The 23,314-nt window shown below is 42.7% G+C and overlaps 1 protein-coding gene and 1 pseudogene across 4 annotated transcripts; both read left to right on the top strand.

Moving 5' to 3' along the window:
• Positions 1-4,129: 4,129 nt before the first annotated feature.
• Positions 4,130-11,320, top strand: LOC117442263 (E3 ubiquitin-protein ligase TRIM39-like). 4 transcript variants are annotated; one of them, XR_011642882.1, is made up of 2 exons: positions 4,130-4,333; positions 4,762-5,089. XR_011642882.1 is itself a non-coding variant. In XM_034078259.2 (2 exons), exon 2 carries the CDS (start codon positions 9,864-9,866, stop codon positions 11,247-11,249), a length of 1,386 nt encoding a protein of 461 aa, XP_033934150.1. In that variant the 5' UTR covers positions 4,130-4,333; positions 9,783-9,863; the 3' UTR covers positions 11,250-11,320. The 4 variants fall into 4 exon arrangements, 3 of the variants coding, with proteins under 3 accessions (XP_033934150.1, XP_033934149.1, XP_033934148.1); XM_034078259.2 differs by lacking the exon at positions 4,762-5,089 and adding an exon at positions 9,783-11,320; XM_034078258.2 differs by lacking the exons at positions 4,130-4,333; positions 4,762-5,089 and adding exons at positions 7,586-7,703; positions 9,783-11,320.
• An 8,926-nt stretch (positions 11,321-20,246) lies between these two features.
• LOC117442264 (E3 ubiquitin-protein ligase TRIM39-like) lies at positions 20,247-22,975 on the top strand (annotated as a pseudogene).
• Positions 22,976-23,314: the final 339 nt, after the last annotated feature.

Below are 23,314 nucleotides of genomic sequence, written 5' to 3'. Positions count from 1 at the left end.
GTTGTGTAATTAACAAGGATAATCTGGTGTTTTTTAGTCGATGAGTAGTGCAGATATCACTGTAAAATCAATCGTCAGTAAGGGGAATATTTACTTCCGGGTGTACAATTCTCCGCTATCAATGAGAATGGACGCTCACATTGCCTTTAAGGGCAGTCGACACAAATGAATGCCGTGCTTCCATGAGCGTCCATAGAAGCACATGGGACATCCCGGAAAGCTGAAAATGGACGCTAAGGCCCCCCCCTTCCGTTGAAAATGGACGCTAAGGCCCCCCCCCTTGCGTTGGAAATGGACGCTAAGGCCCCCCCCCCTTGCGTTGGAAAAAGCCGGCAGGGGACTTGACATAACGTCAACATAGGCCGTACCTGGGAGTGAGGATGTGTTGAGCAACCACCTTGTAACAAATGAAAACGTTGGACGCAATTTCCTGAAGTAATCTTCGTAATAACTAGCTAAACTAAAGTATCATGTACAGTCCACTGCACACATAATCTGAAATAACAACTCATATTTCTTCGCATCAAATGACATCAAAACGCATTTTAATGGCCAAACTAACTTTAAAATAGGCATTTTACACCCAGAAATAAAACGAAGTTCGGCCATGTTTTTCTTTTCTGCAGGGAGAAACGATAGCTGGGGATTCTGGGTAGTGTAGTGTCTTCTGCCATCCTTTACTCAGAAAACATATTTGTTTCTCCGAATCGAAGGGGAAAAATACAAAAGCATTGCACACAATTTAAACCAATCAATGTTGTGTAATTAACAAGGATAATCTGGTGTTTTTTAGTCGATGAGTAGTGCAGATATCACTGTAAAATCAATCGACAGTAAGAGGAGTACTTACTTCCGGGTGTAAAATGCTCCGTTATCCAATGGGAATGGATGCTCACATTGCCTTTAAGGGCAGCCGGCATAAACGAATGCCGTGCTTCCATGAGCGTCAAATCCCGACGCAGATGGGAATACATTGCAATCAGTTGAAAGCTATTTGCGTCCCTTTATGACGCTGAAGGAGCCTAGGAGCGTCACAATTGGACGCCACGGACACTGACCAAACGTCGCTATTGGACGCTTAGGGAGTGAGAGTGTGTTGGACTGATTTAATAGTTGAATGTACAGTAAGTCGTTTTTACTGTAATGTGTGTGTGTGTGTGTGTGAGAGAACCTCAGATTCCTTAGAGTCCATCAAGGTGAGTACCTCCGAGGTGTCCCCTTCCCAGGACCCCCCCCCCCCCCCCCACAGGACCCCATCACAGAGACACCCCTTCCTAACGTGATCCAGGAGACTGAACCTCCTTCCTCACTCCCTTCCTCACCTCCTCATCTCCTTCCTTCCTCTCCTCTCAGAGGACCCTCAGACCTCCACAGACCCCCTCCCTCTCCCCCCTGAAGACCCAGCAAGCATAGCTTTGTTTGTGGACGTTTCTCCGAGCGCTGACCTCCTGAACGTCCTTCCACATGTAGACTCCTCTACCTCACCCCTCCAGAGTTTCCTCACCCTTTCTCCACGGCAGCCCCCACCCTAAAGATCCCTCTAAGCACCGCTCTGACCGGGGTCCCTGTTTGTGTCACGTTCGGTTCCAGTTCTACACCCCAGAACCAGAACCCAGAGGAGACAGCAAGTGATCCAAAGAGACTAAGTGTAGTGTTTTGGCCGTGCTGCTTTCTGACAGAGGATCTGAGAGGGTCTGAACGTGTCTCTGATTTTAAATAAAATACATCATTGGGTATTTTGTACTTTATAATTCTATCATCATTATTTTCCATTTCATTGTATTTTTGAATGATTTTATGAATTTTATTTTCACATTTGTATCAATTGCTTGTCAAACTCTTTGAAGTGTATGAGAGGAGCTCTAAAAGTATGGAGCTATTTCAGGGGCATAAGTTTTGATCATTCAAAAAAATACAATTTATTTGAAAGTTCAAGTTTTTATCCTGAACTTTGAAAAATACAATGATGTATTCAAAATAAAAATAAGTATTTGAAATCATTTTTCCGGTTGAATATTATTTTGATTCAGTTCAGCAATTTTTTGGAATAAAATATTTATTTTCAGATTTCACTTTTATAGGCTACATATTTTGATATTTGAATCCTTATTTTTTCAGTTGCAGATTTTTCGTTTTCAGATTCAAAACAATTATTTTTTCAGTTTCAGATCGCTTTTCACTTTCAGATCGTTTTCACTTTCAGATCGTTTTTTTTCGCTTTCAGACTTTTGGCCCTGATGTTGCTTGAGGGGGCGGGGCTTAGCAAAGAGTAGTTTGGCTTCCTGAGTGAGAGGCCTCCCTCTGTCATGTTGCCTTCATGGATGTTAGGTAGCGCGATAAATATAACTCAATACTTTCTATACACAATACTCCCGTGATAGGTGGTAAACAAAACTGATGCCAGCGTCAAAGTTCCGTTAAGCGAGCTGTTGAGCATCGTAGTTGGCAACAATCAAGGTATAAGAGCAATAAACTGTGCTAGAATGTGAAACTCTTTTTATTGGGTTCTTTTAATTGGGGTTAAGTACATTGTCAGAATAAATGAGGAATGGATTTAACTTCTGTTATTCGGACAATGTACTTTATAACTTTATAAAAAGAGTTGTTAAATAATAGTGAATTCACGTTGTAATAACAATAACTCATCTCTCTCGAGTTTTCTTTTTGTGCTTGGCAAAAAGCCACTGTGTCAAGTGTCCTACTTGGGTTGCCGTACGGAGTTGTCCAATATGGCGGACCATCTCGCACATGCGCACTGCAGATCGGGCAGAGCTGCAGATCGGGTAGTGACAGAGTCCACCCCCACTCAAAATACCTTCCCTCGCCTCTGCATGCCTATTACAGCTGAATGCGGTGATTACCATCTTGTTCAGCAAAACGCTGATTAAGATCAACAGCTTTAGTGCGTTTTGATTCAATGCTGAGTACAGCCACACTTGACAGTCTCTTCTCTGTCATAGTAGACCGCAAATACCTCATTCCTATAATTCAAATTCAACACACACGCACGCACGCACGCACGCGCACACACACACACACACACACACACACACACACACACACACACACACACACACTTGTTGTAAAGTCAAGCAGAGCCTTTAACAAATATAAAATAAAAAACAGATTAGAAGTAGTCGCATATTAAAAGATATAGATACATAGAATAACAAAACATCTTAACTGTATTCAAAATTTAAATCATAAACGCTACAAATATGTAAAACCACCAATTAATAGGATAGACAACAGGAGTGGAGTGCACCAGCTGGCCATAAACTGGGCGTAACTCTACGTCCGACGTAGAACCGAAGGTTAAGACCAAACTAGTTATGACTAGTGCACCACTTAGACTTAAGCCCTGTATGCGTTGCGCCCGGGTGTAACTTTTACGCCTAGTATGGAGCAGGCGTACATCGGAAAGACAGACTAGTATCCATAGTAACGTAAAACAGGCAAGAAGGATATTAACGATGGCAGGGCGTCTTGTTTACATGTTTAACAATGAAAGGGCATTAAGAAGAGAGAGTCGTCCGTGATCGAACAAACCCACTGGACATCGATTCAGACAGTGAACTGATAGAGAGGTTTCGTTTCGGCAGACAAGCCCTTTTTGATTTAATCGAGGAGATCTCCCCTCAACTCCAGCACTGATCAGACCGAAACGCTGCGCTCTCCCCAACCTTGCAGGTGCTGATTGCGCTCAGATTCTACGCGAACGGGGCCTTTCAAAAATACTGTGGGAGACATGATTAATGTTCATCGCACAACTGCATGTCGGGCTATAAGACAAGTTTCATTGGCCCTCCAGCACCGATTTCTTTCTCTGTCAGTTCCCGCTGTAGCTCTGACAAATCCCTCTTTCTCTTTCGGGGTGTGGCCATTTGGGATTCCCCTTGAGTCATCGCTGACGCTGTGGGTGTGAGAATGTCCTCTTCTCTGCGGTCCTCTGAGTCTGTAAAATGGCGTTGCTTGGCAACAATTACTGTTTGGCGTGTATTCACGTGGACGCGCATCTTAAGACCAGGCGCAGCTACGCCCGAGACTAGTCAGGCTTGGTGCACTCGGTGTAAATTCGAATCACTACGTTCGGACGTAGCTAAGCCAGACGTTAGAGTTAAGCCCTACTTTTTTACGCCCATCTGGTGCACTCCACTCCAGGTGTGATGATCGCAGGCAATCCTGCCTCCTCTGGCAAGCTGGGTGGACTCACCCTAATTACAGAGCCCAGTGCTGCATCCTCAAGGAGGGTTTAAATAGTAGCTGTGTGCGATCCTAGTAGACGGAAGCGGGTAGACGGGAGGCACCTCAACTGAGTCAGGACAGGCAGCCGGTAAGAACATCCATCATGCTGTGAGAGCTCCGCAGAGCCGCTGGCGAATGTTCTGTTGAATTGTTTGCGTGTATGCACGTGTCTTGTTAGAGCGCGAGCGGCGCTGCGCAGCATTGTTTGTGCTTTAAATGGCCTGCGTTAATGGTGAGGCACAGAGAGAGTTTAGACACTGTTTATTTAGCTTAGAAGGAAGCTTTCTTGTTTAGAAGTAGTACATGTCTTGTAAAGAATCCATTTGATTTAGAAGCGTAAATAGTAAAGTCTTATTTTATTCATTGAATACCTCTGTGAAAGAAGGGGAAATAATAGTTTCTAGTTTAAAAATAATAATTAACTTGATTTTTCAACATTTGCAGAAAAGTCAAGTTAAAAGAATCCGCTTTATTTACATGGTTACAAATTCTAAAATGTTCTTTTTTGTTTCAAAGGTTTTTCACCTGCACAGAGTGACTGCACAGAGTGACTGCATACAAATCTGCATAAAGTGAACTTCTACATCAAAATAAAAAATATTGAAAAGAAGCTTTGTCACTGGAGTGAAATCCTGTTCCTAAAGTCCGGTAGACGCCTCATCCCTTTTCAAGTGGGGATTACACCCAAAAAACCCAGGACACTTGACAGTTGTAGGACATGACCCACCATCATTTTGAGACTACAGGCTTGAGTTTAGCCACGCTGGTGTTTACATGTGTCACTGATCCGCTGTGATGTCCAGATGTGGAGCCCGATAATATAAAACTACACCCTTAAGTGGGACTAATATACTGATCTGAACAATACAGCAATATGTTCTCAGTGTGTCCTAAAGTTAGCTATCCTTGAAGAGACAGTTTAATCGTTGTGCGTGTGTTAACTTGGAATCTGTCTAAACTAATTTCTTTTAATATCCTGCTTTTGAATAAATGAGGGGTATACATTGCATACATTGTGAAAAAGTGTATTAATTAAAACTCATATTGCAGTGACTCTTCCATAACTAATGCATTTCATTAATCCTGTCAACAAGTGAAGGATAGAGGAGCCTAATATGGAAAGTCCTTTAAAGCAGAAAATAGTTATTATAAAATCTGTCACCTGAACCCCGTCAAACACCTTAGAAAGAAGAAAACCGACTATAAGCCTTAGTGTTCAACACTGGAGAGGGACTACCACTTGTACAAGTACCTCAAATGTATACTTAAGTACAGTACTTTAGTAAATGTACTTATATTATTATCACAGTTCCAAGCAAACGAGTGCTTTTGTTTTGAAATCACATCCGTGAGTTTCGCCCCGCACCTCGCACCAATGACCATTAGACCATTTAGCAGGGTTGCCAACTTTGGGTACCTGGCTGGAGTGAGATTTTGATATCATGGGTTTAATTACACATATGCGCACTAAATGACTGCTATCGTGTCAGCAGCGGGACCTTAGCATATATATATATATAGGATATATACAAATACACAATATTGGACACAAACTATAAAGGGCACAAAGTTTCATTCACTAATGAAAGTCAAACACATGATTGTTTCCACTGTTGTATTGTGTGCATAGGTCTGTCGCGATAAGCAATTCATTGACTTATCGTACGATACATAAAAATGAACTCGATAACTTTTCTGACCTCGATACATTTCCATTTACATGAGGATGTGACTAGCAGTTTGAAAGGATGTACTTGAATTATTATTATATATTATCATTATGTCAGTGGTCTAAAATGGTCAAACAACGGTGCCGACAATATTATTGTTTATCGCAATCATTTCGGAGAAAATGTATCCAACCAAATTAATTATCTTGTGAGGCCTATACATGAAACACACACAAACAAATCTACAGACTTACTCCAAACTGCCAAATATATTAATTAACGCACTCTCACTCTCATATACTCTTTGACCCTATGTTGGCTAGAGTCTGAGTACCAAGGACCTCATATTATGTCAGTCATTAATGTTACCCATTATAACAGTTTTCTTTCCTTTGTTCTCTTCTCTTAACTGTAAAGTCCTTTTCCTGCACCATTTTAAGGCTTCAAAACAGGCATTTTTACTACATGTGTACAGAGTAGCATAAACTGGAAATACTTTGAGAATAAATGTTCTCAAAGCCCATGGGTGTCTTTACCCCTTTGTCTGCACTGATGAGTTGTTGACAACATTTCCTCTCTATACGTGGACAACAATGGTTACAAAATAGCTTATCCAACAGGTTTAATCAACATACAACTGGTTTACTCTCAGCAGTGTAAAATGTGTTGTTGTTCAATGTTATGTGATTTATACTCGCCTATATGGTTCCAGAATTGGCCGTTCTGACGAATGGGTTTTGTACTTCTATACTATTTCTACTGTGGTGGAATTTAACCACTAGAAACTAACAAATACCAATAAAATGGTGAGGAATGGGGACCGTATTGTTATGTTTGGAAGTTATAATGGGAACTTTTTACCATTTGAGGAACTTGTCAGTAAATACGATATCCCTCGTAAACATTTTTTCAAATATCTGCAACTCAGGAGCTTTGTTGGAGCGAACCAGGATCGACTCATGCTGTCCCCTGCCCTGTCTATATTGGAGAAAGTTTTAATGAAAAACCCCTTTGGGAAGGGCATCATATCTGAATCCTATGATCTCCTGCTGGCGAGAGACGGCTGAGTTGACCGCAGTGCAGAATCGCTGTATAGTTGAAATCTCCTAACAATGTTGTCCATTTCAGACATAGGTCTATTATATTCACAGCCCTTAATAACATTCATTTTCTGGGCTCAATATCTGTCGTCCATTTTCGTTGTGAAAACAAATGGACCGTCCTCATCTGCGCTCTTAATTTGTAAGGTAACTTCCGGTAGCAGAATATGATTTTTTTTGTTTGTTTCTGTTTTCTAGTGATTTTATTTTTTGTTTTGAGAAGTAGAAAATTAAAATCATCCCGTTTTTTAACTTGAGTAAATCCCTTTTTGACCATGATAAAGAAAAACGCCAAATATCCACTCGTGTTTTGCTTTTGAATATCCATTTGTGAAAAGAAAATCCAAAGACCAAAACATACACTGACCAAGGAGCTTTAATGGCATCACCATATCAAACAACTTCTTCAGAATCAAGATGAAATAAGAGTTTGAAGAAGAATGAATTTATGAATAATTAAACAACAAGAAAATAAATACCAGTGTTCCTGAATTCAGCACACAGAACGAGATTTGATCACGTGAACACACCGTTTCCACGAGATTTGAAGGAGATTTAAAGGAGCACAGGGTATACTTCCCACACACAGCCGGAGCAGGAGCACTGAAGGCGGAGTGGAGGAGGACAGCAAGACCCCGGAGAACCAGCAGCAGCAGCAGCAGCAGCAGCAGCAGCCTCGGACTCTCAGGTGAGTGTAAAACCCATGTGTTCAACGCTTCATCCGGGGACAAAGACCTTTAAAACTAAACTAAAAACACGAGGAGAGGAAACAGGAAATACGAGAAGCGTTTTATTTTGAAAGTCAAAGAAACGTTCCTCCGTTTCCTTCGGGTCTACTGGTCTGAATTGTGAGCATTATTTATTTAAAGTTAAATGTGAAACCTTCTTTTAAAATAATGACAGTAATTGTGCACGTGTAGTACATTTGAAATGAAGGCACGTGTGCACACCGAAAAAGACACAGCTACATTCAACCAAAACGAGGTAAACATTTAACTTTATATAATATTTATAACAATGCATCAAATACTGAGGTGGTACTCAGATCTTGTACTTGAGTAAAAGTAGAAGTACTCAGATCTCGTACTTGAGTAAAAGTAGAAGTACCAGTGTAGGAATACTCCGTTATAGTAAAAGTCCGGCATTCAAAATATTCCTCAAGTAAAAGTAGAAAAGTATTATCATCAAAATATCGTCAAAGTAGCGACAGTAAAAGTAGTGATTGTGCAGACTGGTCCATTTCAGAATAATATATATGATATGTTTTATAATGATTGATCATTAAAGTGTTCTCAAAGCTGGTAAAGGGGCAGCTAGTTTGAATGGCTTTGTAGACTGCAGGGTAGCTGGTGGATTTACGCCAGGTGGAACTAAAGTCTGATTTAAGACTTGATGATATTTCACATCATTCATCCAGATCTGCAAAGTAACTAAAGGTATTAAATACATGTAGTGGAGTAAAAGTACACCATTTACCTCTGAACTGTAGAGGAGTAAAAGTAGAGTAGCATAAACTGGAAATACTCAAGTGAAGTACAAGTACCTAAGAATTGTACTTAGGTAGAGTACCTGAGTACATTCAGTTTCAACTGAATCAGGTTTAACTTGAAACCAATCACAGCCCTGATTTGATCTACATATGCAAATAACAATACACATATAAAAGAGACTTCACACGCTTCTTTAAAGGTGCCATGTTCTCAAAGCCCATGAGTGTCTTTACCCCTTTGTCTGCACTGATGAGTTGTTGACAACATTTCCTCTCTATACGTGGACAACAATGGTTACAAAATAGCTTATCCAACAGGTTTAATCAACATAAAACTGGTTTACTCTCAGCAGTGTAAAATGTGTTGTTTTTCAATGTTATGTGATTTACACACGCCTATATGGTTCCAGAAAGACCACTTAACCAATAAAGAAACACTCGCGGACCACCTAACTCCACAAATATCAAAAAACACATCGTTTTTCTAGAACAGATTACAAATCGCCTGAACATTTTACAAACAAGTGGCAGCATGTGTGATGAAGGTGTTGCGCTGGGCTATATCATGCAATCGAAAGTGAAACTTAACCTCGCTCCATTGCGGAGATATTCCCGCGAGAGTGTGGAAAACTGAAATGTATTTATTTATTTCAAAGGTGAAATGTTACCAATATACTCACGGACCACTAGGGGGAATTCCTCTGTGGAGCTGAAAGTCCTGCTACACTTTAGAACAGTGCTTCTCAAAGTGTGGTCCGCGGACCACTGGTGGTCCGTGAGGGCCCCCTAGTGGTGTGTGAGTATATTGGTAAAAATTCACATTTGAAATAAATAAATACATTTAAGTTTTCCGCACTCTCGCGGGAATTTCTCCGCAATGGGGCAAGCAGAAGTTTCATTTCGATTGCATGATATAGCCCAGCGCAACACCTTCGTCACACATGTTGCCACCTCTTTGTACCATTTTCAGGCGATTTGTAATATGTTCTAGAAAAACGATGTGTTTTGGGATATTTGTGGAGTTAGGTGGTCCGCGAGTGTTTTTTTATTGGGTAAGTGGTCCTTGGTATGAAAAAGTTTGAGAAACACTGCTTTAGAAGCTTCATTGAGACTGTACAACTGAATGATACTCTGAGCTACTTCAGGGTTAACATGTCCCGTACTGCAGAGATGAAATGAGGTTAAACCAGTTTACGGAGGGCTGATGAGGAGCTGCTGGTGTTTGTGGTGAACAGAGAGACTAACCAGGAAACACTTTCTTTTTCTCCCTCACTGCAGAGAGACAGACGGACTGAGAATAAGACGATCAGACGGACTGTACTTCCTGTCTGCTGTGTTTCAGCTTCACTCAGAGACAACATGGCTTCCAGGTTAGAGGAAGATCTCTGCTGTCCGATCTGTCGGGAAGTCTTTAGAGATCCTGTTTGTCTGTCCTGTAGCCACAGCTTCTGTAAAGCCTGTCTGCAGACCTGGTGGACGGGGAAAGAAGTAAAGGCGTGTCCAGTTTGTAAGACAAGGTCATTGATGGATCCTCCCCCCTGCAACCTGGCATTGAAGAACCTGTGTGAGACCTTCTTACTGGAGAGAGATCAAAGTCCTCCAGAGGCTCTCTGCAGTCTGCACTCTGAGAAACTCAGACTCTTCTGTCTGGACCATCAGCAGCCAGTGTGTCTCGTCTGCAGAGATTCAAGAACACACACCAACCACAGCTTCAGACCCACGGATGAAGCTGCTCAGGATCTCAAGAAGGAGCTCCAGAAAGCTCTGCAGCGCTTTCAGGAGAAACGGGAGCTCTCTGAAGAAGTTAAAGTGAAGTTTGATCAAACAGCAGGACACCTGAAGGTCCAGGCTCAACGCACAGAGACGCAGATTAAGGAGCAGTTTAAGAAGCTTCACCATTTTCTAGAAGAGGAAGAGGAGGCCAGGGTGGCTGCACTGAGGGAGGAAGAGGAGCAGAAGAGGAGGGTGATGATGGAGGAGAAGATGGAGGCTGTGAGCAGAGAGATAGCACACACAGTCAGAGCCACGGAGGAGGAGCTGAGAGCTGAAGACGTCTCCTTCCTGCACAACTACAAGGCTGCAGTGGAGAGGCTGCAGCGCCCCCTGCTGGAGGATACACAGCTGCCCTCAGGAGCTCTGATAGACCAGGCCAAACACCTGGGCAACCTCAGCTTCAACATCTGGAGCAAGATGAAGGACATGGTGACCTACTCTCCTCTCATCCTGGACCCAAACACTGCTGATCAAAGACTCATCCTGTCTGAAGGTCTGACCAGTGTGAGAGGAGAGGAGGAGGAAGGAGAGAAGCTTCCTGATAATCCAGAGAGGTTTGATTATGAATGGACTGTCCTGAGCTCTGAGGGCTTTAACTCCGGGACTCACAGCTGGGATGTCCAGGTCACAGGCAGTGCATTCTGGTATCTGGGCGTGTTAGCAGAGTCTGTCCGGAGGAAGGGAAGCAGAGGCTCTGGATTATGGGGAATAAGTCTCTTTGACGGTAAATACTCTGCAGAGCCTTCATTACATCCAGACACTCCTCTCAGCCTGAAGAAGAAGCTCCAGAGGGTCAGAGTGGATCTGGACTGGAACAGAGGAAAGTTGTCGTTCTCTGATCCTGACACTAACACACACATACACACCTTCACACACACTTTCACTGAGAGGGTGTTTCCGTACTTTAACACTGAGGGGGAAGTGAAGATATTACCACTGAAGGTGTGTGTGACAGTGGTTCAGAGCACGTAGAGATAGAGAGGATCATTAACTCCATATTTCTTATCTCTTAAAGGGGAAATGAATTGCATGTAACCTCTGCAGCTGCACCTCCTGCTGTCTAATTAGAATAATACAATCTGTTGATCAACTTGACATGCATTATATGCAATCTGGATAGCATCGATATTAGCTGGCTTTACAGTTTTGTATATTCTTTCTCCAGGTAGTTGGAAAAAGTTTTCCGTCCCATATGCCGTGTGCCGCCCGGACATGCTATCATGCTAACTAGCTCCCTGAAAGCGGGTGACTCTACTGTAGCAATAGCCTGCATGTGTTCTACAACATACCGTGCAATGGCTTTATCGACTTTTCCCTGGCGAGCAGTCCCTCGGTTAAAATCCAGCCGCTGTTGCTGAGGTGCAGGTGGAGGTGGAGTGGCGTCGGCTGAGTCTCTGTGGTCTTAGCTACTAGCTTCGTCCCAGCATGTTGTTTCTGCAGATGTTTTAAGAGATGTGAATGACTGGTTTGGGCAGTAGATAGGCTCTTTGACCCGCCAGGACACAACTTACATTTAACTAAAACGTTCTTTTCTTTGTGCTCGACAAAAGTGAAATAGTGAGAATATCTCCAGGTGGAGAAACTAGACTTGAGCTCCGCCGCCGCCATGATAGTCTTGTTAGTAAACAACACAAACACGCCCACAGCCCGTCTCCGCATGTGACACAGGAAGTATTTAAGTACATTTACTCAAGTACTGTACTTAAGTACAGTTCTCATCTCTGTTCACCTGGCTGTTGACTATATAAAAAAACTAACGCAGTAACGCACCATGTAGTAACGGTAACTGAGTTACTGAATTTAAAAAGTAATGCGTTAGAGTACTAGTTAGTCCCAACACTGATTATAACAAACACGTGTTTATTTTTGGTGCACTGGTTATTTTAATATCATGTTTTCCGATAGTGCAAATAAACTTTTCTGAAGCTTTTTTGTTAGTTTAACTTTTATTGGTTCTTCCTACAAATGATATGCTTTGAAAAGGTGATCCAGACAGAATCAGAACTTTCCATCAAGCCACTTTTAGTGACATCTCTAACTCATTATCTTCTCATTGACTTGTTGTGATGACTTGTTTGGCTTCTGTTGATGTTGTGAGACTCGTGTTGAACCAATATAAAATGAAAAGCTTTCTACATGTTGTGGTGGAAATTCTTGAAATAAACTAGTCAAAGAGTTGTCCTGAGTCTTTAATCATGTTTTTCAAAAGAGGCGCACAGCATACAGAGAGCAATGTCTCCACAGCCGAGTACAACTACTCAGACTGAAGAGAGGGCTTTCATGCCGTTACAAGGAATACGCTTATTCATGAGATAACTGACCCCTGACCCTATCAAAGTGCAATAGAGCCATGATCACTGGTCACCCCCTGTGTGGTCACATGTTACGACCCGCCTCCCTACTCAATAGTAGTGGCTCGTGAGGCAGTCCGCAACATAAAACAAAAGTACACAACACGTAGGCACTAAACCAGGGGTATTCAACTCAAATTCAACGAGGTCTAGTTAGAGACAATCTCCCCATGCAAAGGTCCGGAACATCAAAATGTCTAAGTTGCTTTATGAATTAGTGTGATATATATTGAAGTAGCTGCAGCTTTATCAACGTCTGCATGTAATCAACAACTGACTGCCAATCAAATAACGAAAGTACAATTCAAAAAACAACTATTTATTGTCAGTTAACATTGAACTATACAGATATACAGTAAATACTGTGGATATGTGTAATGTTCCTCTCGGGCTGCATTTAAAAATAAAATAGAGAAAATAAATGAAATAGCTTTTGAAAATATGTGCATCTTAAAAGTGCTTAATTTGAGATAAATAAAATAAAGTGTAGCAGCAGCTTGAGTTTCCCTTTTTCTTTGTTAACCGTTTCACAGTCATGACTTAACAGTTTCAGACGATTATAGAACAATATCAGTCTTTACATCATAACAACTGAACAGTTTTAAAGTTTCTCTTTCTTACCCTCTTATATTGCAGTCCCTCACTCACTTTTTTAAAATGCAGAGCGAGAATTGAGCTGGAGCTTATTGTCCTGCCAGGAGTTTAAATCTGGGCTGAAATGGTGTCAGGGCCATTCTCACACACATGCAGGTGCTCATTGGTTACAGTGATGCAAACACAGGTATGGTGAAAAAAAAGAGAACTATTCGAAGCAGAAAAAAACCAGCGTAATATACCATCTGACAAAGGCCTGTGCTATAATGCTTCAATTAACTGGCTATTCTTTATATACTCAGATCAATAGGAGACAGAGATGTTAAGTTAAAAATCAAGGGTTTTTATTATTATTTACAACAGGGGGGGGGGACCTTTTTCCTTTCAATTTTTACAACATCCTCAGAGGGTCGTACAAATGATTGAACTCAACCTCTGCTTAAAAAAACTAAAATCACAGCCCATTCATTTGGCCTTTCTTTCATTCTGTGCAAAAAAAAAGCAACCTCTTAATCCAGATATCTCACCATGATTCACGTATGCATGCACGTGCACGGTGTGGCATGACAACCAAAACAGAAAGATATGGACACAAGATGTGTGCAAATGTATTTAGTATCCTATCCATGTGAACATGATTTAACTGGGGGGGGGACCTAACCTCCTATAGGGGGGTCCGGGGGCATGTTCCCCCGGGAAGATTTTTTTAAATATTGATGTTAAAAGCATCAATCTGGTGCACTTTGAGAGCAACATGAAGAGATCTATGGATACATATCAACACCCATATGAAACAGAACTGTAAACAGATTTTTATTTTTGGATATTTTACAAATCACTCTCCTTTTAAACTCTATTCTTGTTGTTTTTAACAACTTTTTTGTTACTGTCATATAGTATGTTATACCTGTTTTTCATTTAGTCTCATTAATAACTATGGAAAAAGACCAGAGAACCAGCGTCAGGCACAAACTCACTGAAAAATAAACATGAATCTGTCAGTGATTCAAGCCTAAGTATTGAAAATAAACCATTCAGCTGCTCAGTCTGTAAGAAAGCTTTTTCACAGAGTAGGAATGTAAAGGCACACATAAGAATCCACACAGGAGAGAAACCATTGAGCTGCTCAGTCTGTAAGAAAGCTTTTTCACAGAGTAGGAATGTAAAGGCACACATAAGAATCCACACAGGAGAGAAACCATTGAGCTGCTCAGTTTGTGAGAAAGCTTTTTCACGGGTTGGACATTTAAAGACACACATGAGAATCCACACAGGAGAGAAACCACACAGCTGCTCAGTCTGTAAGAAAGCTTTTTCACAGAATACAGATTTAAAGAGACACATGCAAATCCACACAGGAGAGAAACCCTTTAGCTGCTCAGTTTGTACCAAATCTTTTTCACAGAGTGGAAATTTAAAGACGCACATGAGAGTCCACACAGGAGAGAGAATATACAGCTGCAATGTTTGTAACAAAAGATTTAAATGGCCTAATGATTTCAAAAGACACAAGTGTGTTGGTCGTCCAGCCTTTTCATCTGGACATTAGGCTTGGCGTGGATAATACAGTGGCTGATGCCATGTCCAGGGCTATACCTCCTAGGTTAACTAGTGTTTTTCTCCCCGCAGGGGTGTCTGGTTTTTCTGTTTTGCCCTCTCTTAAAATGCTTCTTAGGTACCAAAGTTGCTGAGGGGTTGAGCAAGAGGCTACAGATGATCTTGCAGGTTGTATGAACATTTCAAGGTTAACTTTGGTTGTGTCTATTGTGTTTGGTGGTTGTGTTTTTGTGCCTCAGGTTGGAGGATCCTAGTGGGTCCTCCATTTTAAGGGAGGGGGTGTGACGACCCCTCCCCCCTTCTGCCTGGCTGTGCTCCCTGCCTTGCTGTCCTCTGGCAGGTACTGGGAGTGTCGTCCTGTTTGTGCCCGCCCATCTAGAGGCGGAGCCACAAGAAGGTATAAAGGTTGCCCAGCTGCAAGGATCACTCCAGCCAGGGGTGGGAACGCGTACAGAAGGCCCGGGGGCCAATCGTGCGCGAGTGCTTCCACGCCTAACGGTGCATTTAGATCGCGCATCGAAAAGAACAGCTGACACTGAGCGTTGTCTTTCGATGCGAACAGATCCAACGCGGCTCTGCCGTAACGCACCCACAGCTGGTTCACAATCCTAAGATGTAGAGTCCACTCTGCATAAAGTGGTATACCTCTGGACAGTAGATCTGCCCCGAGGTTCATCACTCCCGGTACGTACGTCGCTCTCAGAGAGAGGAGATGTCTACCGCTCCATAGGATCAGTTTGCGCGCCAGTGTGTGTAACTGGTGAGAGCGCAGACCCCCTTGGCGGTTAATATACGATATTGCTGGCAGCGTGGGGTTCCTGCTTGGTGACGGGCCCATCCTCGGTAGGAGGTGGGCCGCTACCAGCGGTTCAATGGGCGGTATGCGGAGCAGGCCGAGCTTCTCCATTCCGTCACAGTCTAGGGAGGAGGCACCCTGGATTGGGACCTTGTTGCTGAAGGGCCGGTCTCTCCACGAGACCGACACCTCATCCAACATCTCCGGGAAGACCGGAAGGAGTTGCCTCTTCGTCCGCGCTGCTTGGGGAAAATGTTTCCCTTCGTAGCGGGACCTGGAGGTCTCCTTGGCCATTTCAGGCCACGGGATGTCGAGTCTGGCCGCAGCGCGTTTACACACGGCCTGCAGGTCCATGCTCAGACAGGGCGAAGCTGGTGTGCTATCGCCCGGGAGAGCAGCCCTCGCTCCAGGCTTTGCAGCCTGAGCCGATGACATGAAGGTGTCCTCTTCCTCTTCATCTGACTCGGACAGGAGGAACGCCAAGGTGTCCTCTTCGTCCTCATCGTAGTCCAGCTCGAGGACGTCCTCCGCGGGTGAGACCATGGTGAGGTCTAACCGGGAGCCCCAGCTCGGTAAAGCGTGGGGTTTCGTTCCCGCGTGTCTTGCCGTCACCGGGTCCCGGCCTGCCAGGGCGCGGGATTCCGGTTCTGTAGCCATCGCAGATAATGAGCCCCAGACCGACACGGAGAGGGGTTCACTCTCTGCGGCGGATGCCCCCGTGTCTTGACTGCCGGTCGGCGGGTCAGTGGACATGGGGGGGGGTCCTGTTCCGACAGGCTAGCTTGGCGTGATAGCCGTCGGCGGAGGCTCTTCACGGTGAAGCGGACACAATGTCTGCACGAGCCGGAGTTGTCGATAGCGCCTCGGGCGTGTTCCAGCCCGAGGCAGGACGAGCAGACCTGGTGTGTGTCTGCGCCCGAGATCTTCAACCCGCAGCCGCAGAGTCGAGCCACCGAGTCCCTGACTCCTCTGGTGTGAGGGAGAGAGGCGTCCATCTTGTTCGCCTCGTGGCGTGGAGAGAGCCCGCTCTCAACAGGTAAGATGGGAGAAAAAAGATGTTACCACCCTGTCCTTAATCCGGAGAAAAGGACGGTGTGGGTCTTTTATTCCCGGAGAATACTGACTGGTGTGACAGTATGCTCCTATAATCCTTTCTTGCTCCGTGGAGAAGAGAAAAGAAAAAACTTCATCGCTACCGTGGTGTCGATAGAGAGGGAGCGAGCTAGCAACAGGTGTGTTGCTAGCTTAAAAAAACAATCAGACCTACCTTACTTTCCGGGGAAGAGAAGGGCGAGGTCGATTTTAATACTAACTGGTGTTAGTATTACCGTCTTCCTGCAAAGCAGAAGGAGTAGCCGGCGAGCGCCCGTCGACCGAAATGGATATTTGGGTTCAGTCTGTGGACCGTTAAGCTTGTCCAGCTACTATAGAGATGTGCTCTGAAGCGAGAAGAGGTGTTTGAATGACGCATGCGTCGTGGCACAAGCTACTTATAGGGGGTGAATTCCCTGACGCTGACGTCAAGATCACCAGCCAATCAGGATTGGCGTAATGAGATTGATGCTTCGGTTTGCTCCGCGATGAGGCGCATCCCATAGTGAGACATCGAACGGAGTGTTATGAATGAGAACAGGAAATACGAGAAGCGTTTTATTTTGAAAGTCAAAGAAACGTTCCTCTGTTTCCTTCGGGTCTACTGGTCTGAATTGTGAGCATTATTTATTTAAAGTTAAATGTGAAACCTTCTGTTAAAATAATGACAGTAATTGTGCATGTGTAGTACATTTGAAATGAAGGCACGTGTGCACACCGAAAAAGACACAACTACATTCAACCAAAACAAGGTAAACATTTAACTTTATATAATATTTATAACAATGCATCAAATACTGAGGTGGTACTCAGATCTTGTACTTGAGTAAAAGTAGAAGTATTCAGATCTCGTACTTGAGTAAAAGTAGAAGTACTCAGATATTGTACTTGAGTAAAAGTAGAAGTACTCAGATCTTGTACTTGAGTAAAAGTAAAAGTACTCAGATCTTGTACTTGAGTAAAAGTAGAAGTACTCAGATCTTGTACTTGAGTAAAAGTAAAAGTACTCAGATCTTGTACTTGAGTAAAAGTAGAAGTACTCAGATCTTGTATTTGAGTAAAAGTAGAAGTACCAGAGCGTCGGAATACTGTGTTACAGTAAAAGTAGAAAAGTATTATCATCAAAATATCGTTAAAGTAGCGACAGTAAAAGTAGTGATTGTGCAGACTGGTCCATTTCAGAATAATGTATATGATATGTTTTATAATGATTGATCATTAAAGTGTTCTCAAAGCTGGTGAAGGGGCAGTTAGTTTGAATGACTTTGTATACTGCAGGGTAGCTGGTGAATTTACGCCAGGTGGAACTAAAGTCTGATTCAAGACTTGATGATATTTCACATCATTCATCCAGATCTGCAAAGTAACTAAAGGTATTAAATACATGTAGTGGAGTAAAAGTACACCATTTACCTCTGAACTGTAGAGGAGTAAAAGTACAGAGTAGCATAAACTGGAAATACTCAAGTGAAGTACAAGTACCTAAGAATTGTACTTAGGTAGATTACCTGAGTGCATTCAATTTCACCTAAATCACGTTTAACTTGAAACCAACCACAGCCCTGATTTGATCTACATATGCAAATAACAATATACATATAAAAGAGACATCACACGCTTCTTTAAAGGTGCCATGTTCTCAAAGCCCATGAGTGTCTTTACCCCTTTGTCTGCACTGATGAGTTGTTGACAACATTTCCTCTCTATACGTGGACAACAATGGTTACAAAATAGCTTATCCAACAGGTTTAATCAACATAAAACTGGTTTACTCTCAGCAGTGTAAAATGTGTTGTTTTTCAAAGTTATGTGATTTATACACGCCTATATGGTTCCAGAATTGGCCGTTCTGACGAATGGGTTTTGTACTTCTATACTATTTCTACTGTGGTGGAATTTAACCAATAGAAACTAACAAATACTAATAAAATGGTGAGGAATGGGGACCGTATTGTTATGTTTGGAAGTTATAATGGGAATTTTTTACCATTTGAGGAACTTGTCAGTAAATACGATATCCCCCGTAAACATTTTTTAAAATATCTGCAACTCAGGATCTTTGTTGGAGCGAACCAGGATCGACTCATGCTGTCCCCTCCCCTGTCTATATTGGAGAACGTTTTAATGAAAAACCCCTTTGGGAAGGGCTTCATATCTGAATTCTATGATCTCCTGCTGGCGAGAGACGGCTGAGTTGACCTGTGATCTGTGTGTGATTATTCTAGCGTCCAGGACAGAAGTTTAAAAAGGAGACTAAATGGAGTCTCTGAGAAGGTTCAAATTGGTACTTTAATTAATGAAAAGCGTGGTAATGTCACAAACAGGATATTGTCCGAACAGAAATACAGCTGTAGTCTGTGGCTCTCGTCAGCGGTGAAAAAGAGGCCGTCCCCTCAGGTCGTGCTGTTTATATATCCTCTGCTGGCTCCTCCCTGCGGGCCGGCTCTCCACGTTTCAATGTCCGTTGTTACGCATATCAGAGGATAAAGACATTGTACATTCAATATATATCTAAACACGCCTTTTCTCTTCCTTAACTCTTTCATGACTTTTCATTTAACACATTCTAAACGCTGTAATCAATACTCCTAAAAATACAGGAAATACAGCAGTTTGGTTTCCGGTCGGTCCGAATGTTGTCACATGCTACCCACAACTGTAAACAATAACGTAATCAAATAAACTGTACCTTATCCAACAATAATAATATCTCGACGTCTATAGTTGTAGTGTTGAAATCAGTAGGTTTCGCTGTGCAACATCATATCGGTGCTAAATTCACCTCTATAGTAAATGGTATATTAGCCTCATGCTAACCGGAGATGAAGGATTTTCAGAATAAAAGCTTAACAACTGGTTGTGCACAAGAACTTCTGGTTTTTCAGTATAAAACAGCAATTAAACTGACTATGTTTAAGGTGCACTATGCTCTCAAAACATTGATTTTAATTTCTAACAGACCGCAGTGCAGAATCGCTGTATAGTTGAAATCTCCTAACAATGTTGTCCATTTCAGACATAGGTCTATTATATTCACAGCCCTTAATAACATTCATTTTCTGGGCTCAATATGTGTCGCCATTTTCGTTGTGAAAACAAATGGACCGTCCTCATCTGCGCTCTTAATTTGTAAGGTAACTTCCGGTAGCAGAATATGATTTGTTTGGTTTGTTTCTGTTTTCTAGTGATTTTATTTGTTGTTTTGAGAAGTAGAAAATTAAAATCATCCCGTTTTTTAACTTTAGTAAATCCCTTTTTGACCATGATAAAGAAAAACGCCAAATATCCAGTCGTTTTTTGCTTTTGAATATCCATTTGTGAAAAGAAAATCCAAAGAACAAAACATACACTGACCAAGGAGCTTTAATGGCATCACCATATCAAACAACTTCTTCAGAATCAAGATGAAATAAGAGTTTGAAGAAGAATGAATTTATAAATAAATAAACAACAAGAAAATAAATACCAGTGTTCCTGAATTCAGCACACAGAACGAGATTTGATCACGTGAACACACCGTTTCCACGAGATTTGAAGGAGGAGGATATATACTTCCCACACACAGCCGGAGCAGGAGCACTGAAGGCGGAGTGGAGGAGGACAGCAAGACCCCGGAGAACCAGCAGCAGCACCACCAGCAGCAGCAGCAGCAGCCTCGGACTCTCAGGTGAGTGTAAAACCCATGTGTTCAACGCTTCATCCGGGGACAAAGACCTTTAAAACTAAACTAAAAACACGAGGAGAGGAAACAGGAAATACGAGAAGCGTTTTATTTTGAAAGTCAAAGAAACGTTCCTCTGTTTCCTTCGGGTCTACTGGTCTGAATTGTGAGCATTATTTATTTAAAGTTAAATGTGAAACCTTCTTTTAAAAATAATGACAGTAATTGTGCACGTGTAGTACATTTGAAATAAAGGCACGTGTGCACACCGAAAAAGACAAAGCTACATTCAACCAAAACGAGGTAAACATTTAACTTTATATAATATTTATAACAATGCATCAAATACTGAGGTGGTACTCAGATCTTGTACTTGAGTAAAAGTAGAAGTACCAGAGTGTAGGAATACTCTGTTACAGTAAAAGTAGAAAAGTATTATCATCAACATATCGTTAAAGTAGCGACAGTAAAAGTAGTGATTGTGCAGACTGGTCCATTTCAGAATAATATATATGATGTGTTTTATAATGATTGATCATTAAAGTGTTCTCAAAGCTGGTAAAGGGGAAGCTAGTTTGAATGACTTTGTATACTGCAGGGTAGCTGGTGGATTTACGCCAGGTGGAACTAAAGTCTGATTTAAGACTTGATGATATTTCACATCATTCAAGTACCTAAGAATTGTACTTAGGTAGATTACCTGAGTGCATTCAATTTCACCTAAATCAGGTTTAACTTTAAACCAATCACAGCCCTGATTTGATCTACATATGCAAATAACAATATACATATAAAAGAGACATCACACGCTTCTTTAAAGGTGCCATGTTCTCAAAGCCCATGAGTGTCTTTACCCCTTTGTCTGCACTGATGAGTTGTTGACAACATTTCCTCTCTATACGTGGACAACAATGGTTACAAAATAGCTTATCCGACAGGTTTAATCAACATACAACTGGTTTACTCTCAGCAGTCCCGTACGGCAGAGATGAAATGAGGTTAAACCAGTTTACGGAGGGCTGATGAGGAGTTGCTGGTGTTTGTGGTGAACAGAGAGACTAACCAGGAAACACTTTCTTTTTCTCCCTCACTGCAGAGAGACAGACGGACTGAGAATAAGACGATCAGACGGACTGTACTTCCTGTCTGCTGTGTTTCAGCTTCACTCAGAGACAACATGGCTTCCAGGTTAGAGGAAGATCTCTGCTGTCCGATCTGTCGGGAAGTCTTTAGAGATCCTGTTTGTCTGTCCTGTAGCCACAGCTTCTGTAAAGCCTGTCTGCAGACCTGGTGGACGGGGAAAGAAGTAAAGGAGTGTCCAGTCTGTAAGACAAGGTCATTGATGGATCCTCCCCCCTGCAACCTGGCATTAAAGAACCTGTGTGAGACCTTCTTACTGGAGAGAGATCAAAGTCCTCCAGAGGCTCTCTGCAGTCTGCACTCTGAGAAACTCAGACTCTTCTGTCTGGACCATCAGCAGCCAGTGTGTCTCGTCTGCAGAGATTCAAGAACACACACCAACCACAGCTTCAGACCCACGGATGAAGCTGCTCAGGATCTCAAGAAGGAGCTCCAGAAAGCTCTGCAGCTTTCAGGAGAAACGGGAGCTCTCTGAAGAAGTTAAAGTGAAGTTTGATCAAACAGCAGGACACCTGAAGGTCCAGGCTCAACGCACAGAGACGCAGATTAAGGAGCAGTTTAAGAAGCTTCACCATTTTCTAGAAGAGGAAGAGGAGGCCAGGGTGGCTGCACTGAGGGAGGAAGAGGAGCAGAAGAGGAGGGTGATGATGGAGGAGAAGATGGAGGCTGTGAGCAGAGAGATAGCACACACAGTCAGAGCCACAGAGGAGGAGCTGAGAGCTGAAGACGTCTCCTTCCTGCACAACTACAAGGCTGCAGTGAAGAGGCTGCAGCGCCCCCTGCTGGAGGATACACAGCTGCCCTCAGGAGCTCTGATAGACCAGGCCAAACACCTGGGCAACCTCAGCTTCAACATCTGGAGGACATGGTGACCTACTCTCCTCTCATCCTGGACCCAAACACTGCTGATCAAAGACTCATCCTGTCTGAAGGTCTGACCAGTGTGAGAGGAGAGGAGGAGGAAGGAGAGAAGCTTCCTGATAATCCAGAGAGGTTTGATTATGAATGGACTGTCCTGAGCTCTGAGGGCTTTAACTCCGGGACTCACAGCTGGGATGTCCAGGTCACAGACAGTGCATTCTGGTATCTGGGCGTGTTAGCAGAGTCTGTCCGGAGGAAGGGAAGCAGAGGCTCTGGATTATGGGGAATAAGTCTCTTTGACGGTAAATACTCTGCAGAGCCTTCATTACATCCAGACACTCCTCTCAGCCTGAAGAAGAAGCTCCAGAGGGTCAGAGTGCATCTGGACTGGAACAGAGGAAAGTTGTCGTTCTCTGATCCTGACACTAACACACACATACACACCTTCACACACACTTTCACTGAGAGGGTGTTTCCGTACTTTAACACTGAGGGGGAAGTGAAGATATTACCACTGAAGGTGTGTGTGACAGTGGTTCAGAGCACGTAGAGATAGAGAGGATCATTAACTCCATATTTCTTATCTCTTAAAGGGGAAATGAATTGCATGTAACCTCTGCAGCTGCACCTCCTGCTGTCTCATTAGAACCAGTGTTGTGCTAGTTACTGAAACCAGTAACTAGTTACCATTACTAGTTACTTCATTTCAAAAGTAACTCAGTTACTTTACTGATTACTTACACCAAAAAGTAATGCGTTACTGTGAAAAGTAACGTTTTAGTTACTTAAAAAAGGGCTCCCATTATATGAATGCCCTTATAGCCTTCATTTCAGTTCTGTTATTGCATTGGAGAATAATACAACCTGTTGATCAACTTGACATGCATTATATGCAATCTGGATAGCATCGATATTAGCTGGCTTTACATTTTTGTATATTCTTTCTCCAGGTAGTTGGAAAAAGTTTTCCGTCCCATATGCCGTG

The sequence above is a fragment of the Pseudochaenichthys georgianus genome, unplaced genomic scaffold (assembly GCF_902827115.2).
Source record: "Pseudochaenichthys georgianus unplaced genomic scaffold, fPseGeo1.2 scaffold_403_arrow_ctg1, whole genome shotgun sequence".
Lineage (NCBI taxonomy): Eukaryota > Metazoa > Chordata > Actinopteri > Perciformes > Channichthyidae > Pseudochaenichthys > Pseudochaenichthys georgianus.
The sequence above is the reverse complement of the archived record's forward strand: the minus strand, read 5'-3'. Positions and strand labels throughout refer to the sequence as shown.

Excerpts from the sequence above, each read along its gene's own strand:
- LOC117442263 (XM_034078257.1), top strand. The coding sequence starts at position 7,946 with ATGAAGGCACGTGTGCACACCGAAAAAGACACAGCTACATTCAACCAA. Across the intron at positions 8,000-9,782 it reads CTACATTCAACCAAAACGAG|AGAGACAGACGGACTGAGAA; the intron begins GTAAACATTTAA and ends CCCTCACTGCAG.